This window comes from Saccopteryx leptura, chromosome 5 (genome assembly GCF_036850995.1).
Source record: "Saccopteryx leptura isolate mSacLep1 chromosome 5, mSacLep1_pri_phased_curated, whole genome shotgun sequence".
Taxonomy (NCBI): Eukaryota; Metazoa; Chordata; class Mammalia; order Chiroptera; family Emballonuridae; genus Saccopteryx; species Saccopteryx leptura.
Genome location: NC_089507.1, coordinates 85,504,096 through 85,517,515, shown reverse-complemented (window position 1 = coordinate 85,517,515; position 13,420 = coordinate 85,504,096). Strand labels below are relative to the sequence as shown.

The window sequence follows — 13,420 nt, the reverse complement described above, 5'->3', positions numbered from 1 at the left end:
CTGCAAAAGAAAAAAAATCCATGGCGTGCAGTTTCTCATTTAAATTTTTAAAGCAAAAATAAGCTGTGAATGCTTGCCTAAAGAAAGGGGAGGGGAACTACAGAAACAGTTCTGAAATGAAAACAACTCTCTTTTCACAGAGAATGGACCAAGCAGCCTGGCTGCCTGGTACCCAGGGTCAGTTCTGCACAGTCCCTGGTGTGACTCGCTCGCCTGCCTCGTGTGTCTGCGGCTCCCGCCCCACCTTTTCACACCAACTCTGCTTCCTGGGTCCCAACAAGGTGTCCCGGGAGAGCGGTATCTAGAATTCTGTTTCATCTGCTAGTCTTCTGGCCTGGAGAGAGTATTACTTCCCTAAGAACCAACTTCTGCTCACTTCCCATTCATCTGAAAATTGGCAGTCAAGGTCCTATCAGGTGTTTGCGGATTATAGAAGGATAAACAAGTCTCTGCTGTAACTCCCCCATCTTACCTGTTCTAATACCCTTGGTCATCTTTGAAGAATTTCTTGAGACAAACTGACTTTATCCGTACAGTGTGACTTTTATTTTTAATCCTGAGAAATGATTTTGTCTTTGGTGGGGCCATTTACCATGATTGCTATGACTTTCAGAGTAAGTGAATGTTTGCATACAAGTTGGAACTAGAAAGAAACTCCATCATTCAGGTAATATGCCAGGTAATATGCCAGAGACTAGAACCTGTTCACCAAAATCAACCCTCTGCCTAATAATGGGAACAAAGGTAGATCACCTGTACAACCTTGCTGCTCACTGTGTGGCGTAGGACTAAAGTTTTTCTCTAGTGCAACGTGACAGGAGGTGCCATTAAAAACTCCTACATGTGCTCCTCTATGCTCTTTTGTCCTTCCAGCGGACTGGGACCATTCACTCCAGCAAGACCTTGGGAGCCAAGGGTGGGAGGAAGAGTGATTGTCAGCCTGGATCCCTTCATGATGAAGTGGAAGAGAGACACCCCACCAGCCCTGGCCCTTGCGGCAAGTGTGGCTCATTAAAACATGTTACTGGCCCTGGCTGGACAGCTCAGTTGCTTAGAGCATCATCTGGAAAAGCAGAGGTTACTGTTTCGATCCCTGGTCAGGCACAAACAGAAACAGATTGATGTTCCTCTCTCTCTCTCTCTCTCTCTCTCTCTTTCTCTCTCTCTCCCTCTCTCACCCCTTCCTCTCTCTCTAAAATCAATGAAATAAACATTAAAAAGAAAAATGTTACTGGACTCAGTAGTGCCTGTGGTTAAAAGCTTTATGCATGCCTCAGTTTCCTCATCTATGAAATAGAGACAAAATTTTTACTTCACAGGGCTTTTTGAACAAGTAATATAAAATAGTGAAAGATGGCCACTCACTTAGTGCCTGGCATGTAACAGATGCTCAAGAAATCTTTGTTCTTTGATGGTTGGGAGATTTCAATGAAATACCAGTAATCATTTTGAAAAGAGATATCAACATGGAAAAGCTAGTTGATACAAGGGAGAAGCCCCTATATCCCTCTCATTCTATGATGCTTGAAAATTTTATGGAACTAGTCACTTGTCCAGGGTAATGAGAGAAGGCTGTTGTAGACATAACAGAATTCCTGATAGTGGAGAATGATATTCATTTCATTTCAAGCCCCTCCTCAATATCTTCCCTAACCCCAAAGCCAACCCATGAACCTAGAAAACCAGTGGACAGGAACTTGTAGTCTCTAGGACTGGTGTTTAAACAAAGCAGCAGGAGTGGAGGAAAGACTATATATATGAAGAGATGCTTTCACATTATAGGTGTTTAAAGAAAGATGGCAACGGGGATGATTTATTTAGGTGAACTTTAATCTATTGTCCAGCTCCAAGTTCTGTGATCCTAAGAAAATAAACAGAACTTTAGTTTCATCTCTTGACTCCTGTGCCTTCCCAGGCTCATCACCTGGGGAAGCACCAGTCAGAAAGAAAATTCCCTCCGAAAGTACAAAAGAAGAAGACAGTGATAAAACCAGAGGTCTCTGGTCCATGAAAAATTCATACAAGCATCTTAGACTGTTATTGGGGGGGGGGGATTAAGTCATGTTAATATTTAAGCAACATATCCTTTTAGCAATACTTTCAGTTCATTTTGACTTTAGGTTGGGGCGTATATTAAGTTGATCATCTTTGTACAGATTTGAATGAATTTTTTTCTCTTTTAAATATAGCATCTTTTCTTCAAAAGATGTCAGACATCATTAAAGAATAAGCTGTGGAATCAGATCTAGATTTAAATCTTGAGTTAGTTAATATTTAGATGACGTGCCCTCATTTTAAAAGTGGGGTTAAATATGTGCCTGATAATGACTTCTTGAGAATATTAGAAATCATTAATGCAAAGGAGGCGGCATGCCGTACGTGCTCAGGTTAGCCTGGCTCCTTCCCTCCCTGTCCCTCGCTAAGACGCAGGTCGGTCTGTGGGGCTGCGCCTGTGCTGGCGGCCGGGGGCCTCCAGGCCACATGTGATCACTGCAGGGGACTCAGGCAGATAAATGGGCAGCAGCAGGCCTTCCTGCCGCCAGAAAGAAAGTCAGCCGATCCTGAAAAAGTCTAGGTTACGCCTGCAGTGTACAGAAACATCAAAAGGAGACGGAGGTTCTGAGAAAGCTATTTTTAAATGGCTTCCTGCTGAAAGACAAGCTTTCAGGGAAGGTTGAGCTCAGGCCCGTTGTAGCGCTGGCCTGAATGCCTGTCTTCCTTCTGTCATTTGTCCCCATCTGCTGGTACAAAAGGAAAGGCTCCTGCCTCACAGGCACAGCTGGCCTTGGTAGCCTTTTCTTTAGAGCACCACACAGAGGCTCAGGTCAGCACTGAGCTCTGGGAGGAGGAAAAGGAAGCTTCTGGAACTGAAGAGAAGTGGGACTTCCTATTTAAAAAGGGGAGTGTTATTTTTAGTCTCAGCATGAGCAGCTTAGTTGTTCCTCCTGCAGTCAGCTTCTCTTTAAAGTGACCTTCGGGTATGGGAACTGTCAGGTTAGAGACCTAGACAATGGTAGCAATCCACTCCACCCCCAGGGCTTACAACATCAACCCTTAGTACAGTTACTGTACTCATGATCTGCCATTGGGTGGGGCTCAGCCGAGGTGCCTGACCCCCGGACAGCTGAGGTAGCTTGAAGGCTGGCCAGGTGTGACTCAATGACTGGTGGCTGGGATCATCTCACATCTTCACTCCCTCACACATTTGCTGGTTGATGTTGGCACTGGCTGTGACCTCAGGGAAGGCTTCTCCATGTGGTCACTTGGCTCTCAGATCCCAAGATCTTGGGATCCAAGAGCGTGACTCAGGAGGACTGGGCAGAAGTTGTATTGCATTTTCTGACCTAAGCTTGGAAGTCACTTAGTATCAATTCTATTTTTGTCACCAGTCCTCTTAGATTCACAGGGAAGGAAGGTAGCCCTCCTCCCCTTGGTCTTTGTACCATAAGATAGGAGGCTTTATCATGGCCAGATAGAAAATTACTATCTGACACAGAGGAACCGGTGGAGGAGTGGAGACATGGGCTTGTTGGACAATTAAAGAAAGTCAGACCTATTATTATTATCATTTACTTTAAAGACACAACTTTCAAAAACTGGAATAATGGATTGGGATATGTAGAGAAATGGTAGTATAATAAAAAACAGAAGAATTTTTAAAAATTCATTCATTTGGGACACACTGTAAAATGAAGAACCCAAACTTTTTTTCACCATCAAATAGTCTTGCTTAGATGGCCTCTCAATTTGCCCATGATTTCTAGTATTTTTATGGTTTAATTTTTGACAGATTCAGAAATTATTTTGGTGAAAGGAGGGACACGGGTTCAGGTCAATTTTTTCCCAAGTGACTAACGAGTTGGAACATCTACCTACTGATTAATAATCTTTTTTCCTCATGGATTTGAAAATTTACTTTATCATATACTAAATTCTTATACATTTCAGTGTCTAATTTTGGGCTCAATTATTTTAACCTACCTTCTCATCCTACCAAGATAATTCTCCAACCCATGAGCTTTGGGGCTAAGCAGACCTGGATATAAACTCAGAAGCAGCTTGCTTCTGATATATAAACTCATTGCTACTTGAACTCTTGAAGCCTCAGTTTCCTTCTCTGCACATTGGGAATAGTTCTATACATCTCATTGGCTTATTTTCATGAATACGTGACTTCACATGCTGTGCAAACTCGGTCAGCATTAGTTCCCAGCATCTGTGCGGTTGGGTTCTCTGGAGAGCCGGCCCAGAGCTGGAGACCCTCGTGCCCGGTGCTGATTTGGGAGCCCCGGGACCCGAACCTGTGGAAAGGAGGTGCAGAGGAAGAGTATAGGCAGAAGGAAGAGTTCAGCTGTGATGCAGACCCAAACACCACCTCAGCCAACCTTGAGGGAGCTCTGGAGGTCAGTCCTTCAGCGTTGTCCTGGGTTGGACAGGGTTTTGTGTGCCACGTCAATCAGTGTAACATGAGACCATCATGGGAATGGGTGTGTGACCTGGGTGGGTGGCTCTCTGTAGCTGAGGCCATTTGTCAAGTGTCTTCCAGCGCTGGGCCAACAAGTCCTCTGTGAAAGAGGGATCTTAGTTGTATATCAGTGTGTCTACCACAGCACCCAATTCACTGTTCATGTCTCCTCTCCCTTAGTCCTAACTCTTCGAGTGAGGAGTTCAGCAGAGCTTCATACTGAAAGGTTTCTTGTGCAAGCCTTCCTGGGCCTGACCAGGCAGTGGCGCAGTGGCTAGAGCGTCGGACTGGGACGCGGAAGACCCAGGTTAGAGACCCCGAGGTCAACAGCTTGAACAAGGGCTCATCTGGTTTGAGCAAGCTCACCAGCTTGAGCCTAAGGTCGCCAGCTTGAGCAAGAGATCACTCGGTCTGCTGTAGCCTCCTGGTCAAGGCACATATGAGAAAGCAATCAATGAACAACTAAGGTGCCACAACAAAGAACTGATGCTTCTCATTTCTCTCCCTTCCTGTCTGTCGGTTCCTATCTGTCCCTCTCTCTGTCTCTGTCACAAAAATAAAAAGACTCCTTGGGATGCTGAAATTTCCACACTTTATGCGTCATGAAGGCATTGAGAACACCTTGTGGGGTGAGAAGGAAGACTTCTGCATTCAGTGGAGGAAGGTGAAGTGACTCAGCCTGAGTAAAATGAGCCAAGCAAGGACTGAACCACCCAAGCTTTCATCTCAGGTTACACCACCTTTTTTTTTTTTTTTTTTTCTGTATTTTTCTGAAGCTGGAAACGGGGAGAGACAGACAGACTCCCGCATGCACCCGTCCGGGCCCAGCACACCCACCAGGGGCGATGCTCTGCCCACCAGGGGGCGATGCTCTGCCCCTCCGGGCGTCGCTCTGCTGCGACCAGAGCCACTCTAGTGCCTGAGGCAGAGGCCAAGGAGCCATCCCCAGCGCCCGGGCCATCTCTGCTCCAATGGAGCCTTGGCTGCGGGAGGGGAAGAGAGAGACAGAGAGGAAGGAGAGGGGGAGGGGTGGAGAAGCAGATGGGCGCTTCTCCTGTGTGCCCTGGCCGGGAATTGAACCCAGGACTTCTGCACATCAGGCCGACGCTCTACCACTGAGCCAACCGGCCAGGGCTATACCACTTTTTTTTTTGATGATTTTTGTTTATTTCTGGATCAAAAAATTGATTCTCCAGGGGAATGTGAATGTGACAACCAGGCTGTGGAACGGTCCTGTGGTTGCGAGGAAAATGTCTGTATAGATCCAACAAGACAAGCCATCCACTTGCTTTTCATTTTATTATAAAAGTAAAATAAAAAATAGCATTTATAAACCCAACATTTTTTCCAACATATTTGATCTAAAAACATATTTACAATAGCAAAATGCAGAAAAAGGGGAAAATACCATTTTCAGCAGATTGTAACCATTTTTAAATATTGACACATATATGTTCTTTTTTCAAATCACAGCGATAGCCACCTTAGAAAAAGCAGTAAGCCTTTTTTAATTACACAGATGCTGATTTTAAAATATCTCATTTAAAATATTCTTAATAAAATATTAAGAATTTTCTTAATCCTTAATCTGAACTCATGACTGTGCAGTGGACGGCCGGAAGGGCAGCAGGTGGGGACCGGTACACCTTTGAACGACAGTGGGGGCGCGGCAGAGAGACAGCAGCAATGGCGACAGGAAGCAGCCGGGAAAGCCTGCCAGGCACCCCGCCCCAGCGAGGGGCGGCCCCAGCCAGCGCTGGGCTGTTCGAGCCTATCTGCAGTGAGCTGAGCTGAAATTCACGTTAAGGACCCAGAAAGGAGGCCAAGTTTAAAAGGCCTTGAGTTAAATCCAGATCGATCCAGGCCAACCTCGGAGCACCTTTGGATGCACTTTACCTTCCTTCTTTTGGACAATGCAGTCGATTTCAGAACTTTGGTTTACAAGTTGCTGGAAACTCCCAGAGGGCTAAATTTTGCCTTCGATAGGTCCTTCCTGCCCGTAATCGTGGGGCATCTTGTTAAGAGTTAGCAACGAGCTGCTGCTGGTCAGGGACTCCGTGAAGCTGAGCTTGCGGAAGGATGTCTCCACACCGCTGTCGCAGATGCTGTCGTCTCGGAGCTCGTCTGAGGGGAGAAAGCATGGACTCAGGCAGCGCAGCCAGGACCCCGCCGAGCCTGAGCTCTCCTACCCCTGCAGCCCGGCCAGGCTCCACGCTCAGATCTACAAGGCAGGTGGGCTCTGCTTGCCCACTGGGTTCTACAGGTTGCCACACTCCACCTCACTGTCCTCTCGTGTCTCCTACTCACAGTGGGGGGAGGGTCAGAAAGTACCCAAAGTAATATAGGAACTGTGAAGACTCAAAATCAACCAAATGTTTTTATATCTTTCTTATAACCTAGCCTCAGGTTTATCAGAATCCTTTCAGAGTCTCCTGACCCAACATGTACCTTTCTTTCTTAGAATCAGGTGTGTTTTTCCACCCACTGTGGCGCCCGTTTTACAGCTGAAATAGGGGAAACTGCTGAACCTGGGCAAAATCAAGTGGTGACAGAAGCAGGAACTAAAAATAAGATTCTTTCTGGACCTTATATACTCTGAAGCACTACACACTGCCTCAGAGACAGCTTGGTGGCAAAAAATAAGGCGATTTGATGAAAATGAGTCTGTACAGGACAATTAGGCCACATCTCCTACTGAGAAGTGGCTTTAGAGATCTGAATGAACAATGTGCATTATTTCCTGTAGAGAGAGAGTGCCCAAGGGAACAGAAGTTGAATATGCCTAAACCAAAATGCTCTCTTCTGGTATATTAAGACCTCAATAGCAGTGACATGACTACTGTCTTGTTATTGATTTATTCAATCAACCAGTCTTTATTGTGTTTCTAGGAACTGTGAGGTATTTAAAAAATAACCTCAAATCAAGGGCTTATTTCCTTTTAATCTATGAGAACCCCTTTCTTTGTGTGGAAGGGGCTTCAGGTCATGAGACAGAAGATGTGTGTCGCTTTCCCGGGGGATACGCTCTTGTTTTCTAAAGTAGGTGCGACCCCTGTCCTGACTCCCCTAGGAAGGGCCTCCCTGACAAGGTGACATTGACAAGATGCTGAAACTGAATGGCAAGAAGGAGCCAGGCCGGTGAGGACCTCTGCAGGGAAGGGGAAGAGCGGTTCCAAGGCCCTCAGACCGGACTGGACTAGTGAGGGGGGAGCAGGAGGAGAGTGGAGCTGCAGGGCAGAGGGCTGGGGGGCAGGGCCGAGGAAAGCCATGTTTACAAGCTTGAGTGGATCAAGAGGTGACACTGCTTTTATTGCTCACCACCCAACGGTCAGAGCCTCCAACAGCGCTAACTAAGCACGCAGGATGCGCTCAGTCAAGATTTGTGGAATGGATGAAGGGAAGGCATACACAGGAGTGCCATGATCTCACTAAGTTGTAGAGCTCCCTGTTGTGTGGAGAATGGGAGACTGGTCAGGAGCTGCTGCAATGGGGACAAGCCGTGACGGTGGACTGGGTGAGGCTGGGGCGGCCGACAGGAAGAGACTCGATGGCTAGCTGTATGGAATTAGACCCGGAAGCATTCGCGGGCAAGTCTTAGGTATTTGTCTTAACCTCCTGGAGGGTGGCAGTGCCGCTGACTGACGTGGCCGGTACTCAGCTCAGATGGGTATCGACGGTCCAGTCCTGGGGAAGCACGGGGCAAGTAAGGAGGGCCCAGCACGGGGCTCTGGGGGGTTGTGACTTTCAATGGGGCGTTTGGAGGAGGCGGTGAGGGAGCGGCTGTGGGAAAGCCAAGAAGGGGAGACTCTGAAGCAGGAGCGAAGGGTCAACTGCGCTGTGTGCTGGGTGCAGCGGAGCGGATGGGAAGGATGGTGAGCAGGTGACCCGACACTGGGCATCACGATGGGAGCAGACTGGCAGAGGGGCGGCTGGGCGCCCACTGCAGGCGTCAGGACAGGAGAGAAAGCAGGAAGAACAGGCTAAAGAGTTCTCGTGAGCAGCTCTGCTGTGCGGCCGAGCAGAGGAATCGGGCTGACCGTAAAGGGGAAGTGGGATGGAGGAAGTGCTTTTTGTTTTTGTTTATTTTTGGAAAGATGAGGGAGACCACAGCAGGCGTGCTGGCGATCCCGTGGGAGGGAGGAAGCCCAGTGCAGGGGCAGGGGGCAGGGGGCAGGGGGCTGGGGGCTGGGGGCTGGGGAGGAAGAGCCGGACGGTTGTGGAGAGAGTGAATGAATGACGGAAACACAGGCTGCTGGGTAAGTGGGCTGCCACGCTGTGCACTCAGGCGGCCCACAGACGGAACCAGCGAGGGTGGGAGGCAAGGTCAGTGTCAGGAGCGGGAGGAGGCTGCGGAGCCGGGCAGGTGCTGGCCAACTCAGTTTGTCCAGGCTGGGGGCCGGTGCTGGTTCTAGCGCATTTTTGTCTCTATCTCTTTTCAATTTAAAAGATGAGAGAAATATTTATCTCGATCAGCGGCGCCGTGTTGTTTTAGTATTATCTGAATCTAAGTAATTCCTGTGTAATGTGACTGTTCCTGGGACAGCCCCTTACCTGAACAGAGACGTCAGGAGGGGCTGGAGGGACCTTGTGAGCCCCCGGCAGGGAGGACCCCACCCTGGGACAGTGTATTGAGGAGATAATGGTGGGGAGGACACGCCATATCCCAAGAGACTGCACACACTGGCCTGGGAAGCAGGAAAACATGTCAGCTGCTCTCCTGTCTTGTTGTTCATTACCTATTTGCTGTCTTGTGGAGGCGGGTGAGAGAGGCTGCGAGTGGGCCTGAGCGGGGGTCTTCGCTGGGCTGGGGACTGTGATTCCCGAGGAGCAGAAGGCCGTCTGGATCACTTCGATAGCTTCGGTGTAGCCCATCTGTCTCAGGGCCTCCATCAGCTCTCTGATGGTCCCTCCGGAGACCTGCAAGGAAGCGATGCAGAAAGACTACGTTCATGTGTTCTTGTGTGAAAACCAGTGCGAGGAGGAGGCGGGCGGGCTATAAACAAACACTGGGCCACACCCTGTCCCCTGCCAAGCCGCCGCCTCCACTGTGACATCCAACAGCTGGTGGTCCTGGAGAGGTCAGAGCGAAGCGTGTCTAAGAAAATACGGTTTTTAAATTTTTTTATTTTTAAAGAAGTCAGAAAATACGGTCTTTGAGTCAAGCTTCCTGTTTCAGCTCGAGGAGCCCTCAGGAAGTTACAGAGCGGCGGTGTAGAGGGAGCAGGGACGGAGAGGCGGGAGGGAGGGTGCTCCGTGGAACCCCTAAGGCTGAGCTCAGGCTGTGTCCCCGCTGAAGCTGAAGCTCTGAAAACCACAGGCCAACAAGAACTGGCAATAAACTCTTCAGAAGAAACTAATCTCATCCCATGTAATTTTATCTTTTAGTTTTAGAAATGGAAGCATCACCAGGTAATGGCTCCTCCACTAGGAGTTTCCTCGCAGAAAGCTGACTGTGTCCTGAGAGAGATCAAGGCCGATCTTGGGGAGAGGTGATTACAGTCTATTGTGCCTGGTCAGGGAGTGCAGAGTGCTGCGACTGTCCTGACCCCATCAGTCGCATTTCTGCAGAAAATCTCAAGGTATCCGAAAACAGGGAACATCGCAAGGTATCTGAAAACAGCCTTCTAGGAAGGAGGGTTTCAATCTTGGCCTTGCCCACCCTCTCAGGGAAGGGTAATGATGGGTTTTCTGCTTTCTAATTAAGAGAGGGAGGAGGAGGTTGTGCTCAGCAGTGACATTGGCAGCACAAAGTCAGGTAAACACAGTTAGCCATGTTGGGGGACGTGTTACCTCGTAGTTGTCCATGAGGGTTTTAGAAGGAGCAGGACTCAGCCGGAAGGCATTATTGAGGACGCCCAAACCTAACTTCTGTGCCAGAGTAGCCCAGTTTTTGTCTGGGTCAGGCAGTTCCAGCAACTTGTAGAGCTGCAACTTGGCATCTTCAGTCAGCTGTTTCATGTCTCCTGAAGGAAATGAAGAAGAATTACAACTGTCCTTGCTGAACAGAGACACTGTGGAGAGAGTGGTGGCTGCCACCTGCTCACTCTACGACGCCTCCTGGAGGCGACCAAGCGCCATTACCCGAGAGTCGGCAGAGCCCAGCTGAGCACCAGCAGTTAGTAGACTGATTACAACTGGACAGTCCCCCCTCATACCTCCAGGCTCTTCTGATTCTGAATAACCTCTGTGCCATTCACAGAGCACCCTGGGTAATGCCAGCTCTCTCCCGCTCCCTTCAAATGACAGTGCAGAGCTAAGACTGGTGAACAGAACTCACCTTGTGCCAGTAAATCATCAGATGTAAACTCTGGCTCATATGGTTTCCCATTTAGTATGTCAAATACCTGGTGAGAGAAAAACATGAGAACAACTGCACATTAACAGGACCTTGAGAGAAATCTGGTGTGTGTGTGTGTGTGTGTGTGTGTGTGTGTGTGTGTGTGTGGTAATTATGAACTCAGAATGTGCTTCTCAGGAGGGTCTAGGACCCCAAAGATGGCAGAGTGGAGAGGAGTCAGTACCATGCCCGGGGGTACACAGGCCCTAGGGACTTTGCAGGTACACAGGCCCTAGGGACTTTGGAGGTATACAGACCCTAGGGACTTTGGGGGTACACAGGCCCTAGGGACTTTGGGGGTACACAGGCCCTAGGGACTCTGGGGCTGGGAGGCTATGCTCCATAGAGCCGTATGAGAAGAGTTAGAGGACCCAGCCTTACATCACAGAGAGCAGGGCCACAGCCCTCTGAGGGCCAAGGCAGTCCAGGCTGCCAATTCCACCATGCCTGGTAAGGGGCCTTGTTCAGTGGTGTCCCCCGAGAACCGGGCAAGGGCTGACCCTCCCAGAGCTGTGCAGTTCTGTCCCCTCGCTGCCCCCTTCTCTCTAGGAAAAGGCTTACGAGAACAAGTTTTATAAACTTGTTCTAACTGAGGTCCAGAAATGCTCTCAAGGCTGATGTTAGCTTTCTAGCTTCTATTAATATTCTAACTGAGGGGCCAGAAAGGTCTTAAGTTAAAACAAAATCCCATAGCTCTGGAGGCCTTTCTGCACTCTCTGCTGGCGGACCGCAGAAGGACGACTTGGGTCACTTAAGCGGGTTATCTGTCTGCATTCCCTGGTGAGGCTTCTGGGAACGCAGGTGCTCAGTGTCAAAGCAGCAGCAAGTGGTCTCGGCCAGGGTCTCAGCTCAATGCGCATGGGCCGCGAGGAAGCAAGGCGCCGTGCTGGCTGGGAGCAGCGCCTGCCCTCAGAAAGCCAGTCTGGGCGCGCTGGCGGTCTGTGTGCAGCCTACTCCTCTCTCTGGCTCTCCTCGCCAGGAGGACCTGGTCACTGCCTCTCACCTCAGGTCTCAGGTCAGTGGAGTTGTGGGAAAGGCTTTAAGCCTGTTTCCTCTGTTTTTATTACTGAAATTCTCAGAAGAATGTCCAGTTTCCTTTCGTGTTGAGAAATCACTTACCAAAGTTCAAGCAAACCGTCCCATTTATCCCAGCCTCAGAAATTAAGATGGGGGACAATGCTGATGTGAGCTCAGAGGCGGATAACTCGCGATGTGAACTTTGTGTTTCCCTCATCTAACCTCTCACAGCTGAGCACTATCTGATCAGGCCTGCACCCTTGCACTCAAGATCTCGGCTGACCTAGATCTCTCATGGATAAGCTCTTCAAGATAAATACAGCACTTGACAAGCAGACTTTCTTTAAAAAAAAAAAAAAGCAAGCATGTGCTTTGGGGAGTAAGACCCAGGCTGACCATCTTTCCCTGCAGTCCTGAGTGCTCAGCTCCCAGGCCGGCCATCTTCCCTGCAGTCCTGAGTGCTCAGCTCCCAGGCCGGCCATCTTTCCCTGCAGTCCCGAGTGCTCAGCTCCCAGGCCGGCCATCTTCCCTGCAGTCTCGAGTGCTCAGCCCCCAGGACGACCATCTTCCCTGCAGTCCCGAGTGGTCAGCTCCCAGGATGGCCATCTTCCCTGCAGTCCTGAGTGCTCAGCTCCCAGGATGGCCATCTTTCCCGCAGTCCTGAGTGCTCAGCTCCCAGGCCGGCCATCTTCCCTGCAGTCCTGAGTGCTCAGCTCCCAGGCTGACCATCTTCCCTGCAGTCCTGAGTGCTCAGCCCCCAGGCCGGCCATCTTCCCTGCAGTCCTGAGTGCTCAGCCCCCAGGCCGACCATCTTTCCCGCAGTCCTGAGTGCTCAGCTCCCAGGCTGACCATCTTCCCTGCAGTCCTGAGTGCTCAGCTCCCAGGCCGACCATCTTCCCTGCAGTCCTGAGTGCTCAGCTCCCAGGCCGACCATCTTCCCTGCAGTCCCGAGTGCTCAGCTCCCAGGACGGCCATCCACAGACGGCGCGACACCCACCTGCCAGTTGGTGGCCATATCGAGAGGTGTGGTTCCAGGCACGACTCCTTCATCATCTCCATCCTTCTCCCAAGAGTCATCCAGGTCATACAGAGGCTCAAAGTTCTCCACCAGGGGATCTGCTCCTGGGAAGTCAAGTTTTACAGTTTTAGGTAAACCCATATCTTGTCAAATTCCAACAGCCTGCCTGGGTCAGATTATATAAATATATAAAAAATATTACTTATAAACATATAAAACATATTTCTACTGAAATAGCCAGAGGCTGTCTTTTAAATTCTAATTTCTTTTGATTGTGAAGGTGGCTGGTGATATTTTATTAGCTAAGGACACTTTCAAAAGACTTGGAATGCTCTCACATCTAACTCGGTGGGACAGTTCTAAATTGAAGAATGCCAGCAGTTTCCAGGGGCAGAGTGCACCCTCAGGGTGAGGGTCCTGATGTCCAAATTTACGTGCATTTCTTAACTTCTATTTGCTCAAAAGACCAATGATACTTGCAGTTTAGTGCCAACACATTCATTTCATTCCTGTGTATAGCACTGCCAGAGCCCTGATCATTAAACAAGAAGCACTATATAAACCTCTGTTAAGATGTGTAGTT

General features: G+C 49.3%; 1 protein-coding gene and 1 non-coding gene across 4 annotated transcripts in view; both read right to left on the bottom strand.

The window, feature by feature from the left end:
- Positions 1–5,524: 5,524 nt before the first annotated feature.
- On the bottom strand, positions 5,525–5,600 carry TRNAI-GAU (transfer RNA isoleucine (anticodon GAU)). The gene has a single exon. It is a non-coding gene; the product is annotated as a tRNA-Ile (tRNA).
- A 145-nt stretch (positions 5,601–5,745) lies between these two features.
- NFKB1 (nuclear factor kappa B subunit 1) overlaps positions 5,746–13,420 on the bottom strand; it is a 131,241-nt gene continuing 123,566 nt past the window's right edge. For all 3 annotated transcript variants that reach the window (XM_066384707.1, XM_066384708.1, XM_066384709.1), the window contains 5 exons: positions 12,817–12,941; positions 10,743–10,809; positions 10,256–10,428; positions 9,202–9,382; positions 5,746–6,589 (listed from right to left, as the gene is read on the bottom strand). In XM_066384707.1, the coding sequence (XP_066240804.1) occupies positions 6,432–6,589; positions 9,202–9,382; positions 10,256–10,428; positions 10,743–10,809; positions 12,817–12,941 (704 nt within the window). In that variant the 3' untranslated portion in view covers positions 5,746–6,431. The remainder of the gene's footprint in view (positions 6,590–9,201; positions 9,383–10,255; positions 10,429–10,742; positions 10,810–12,816; positions 12,942–13,420) is intronic.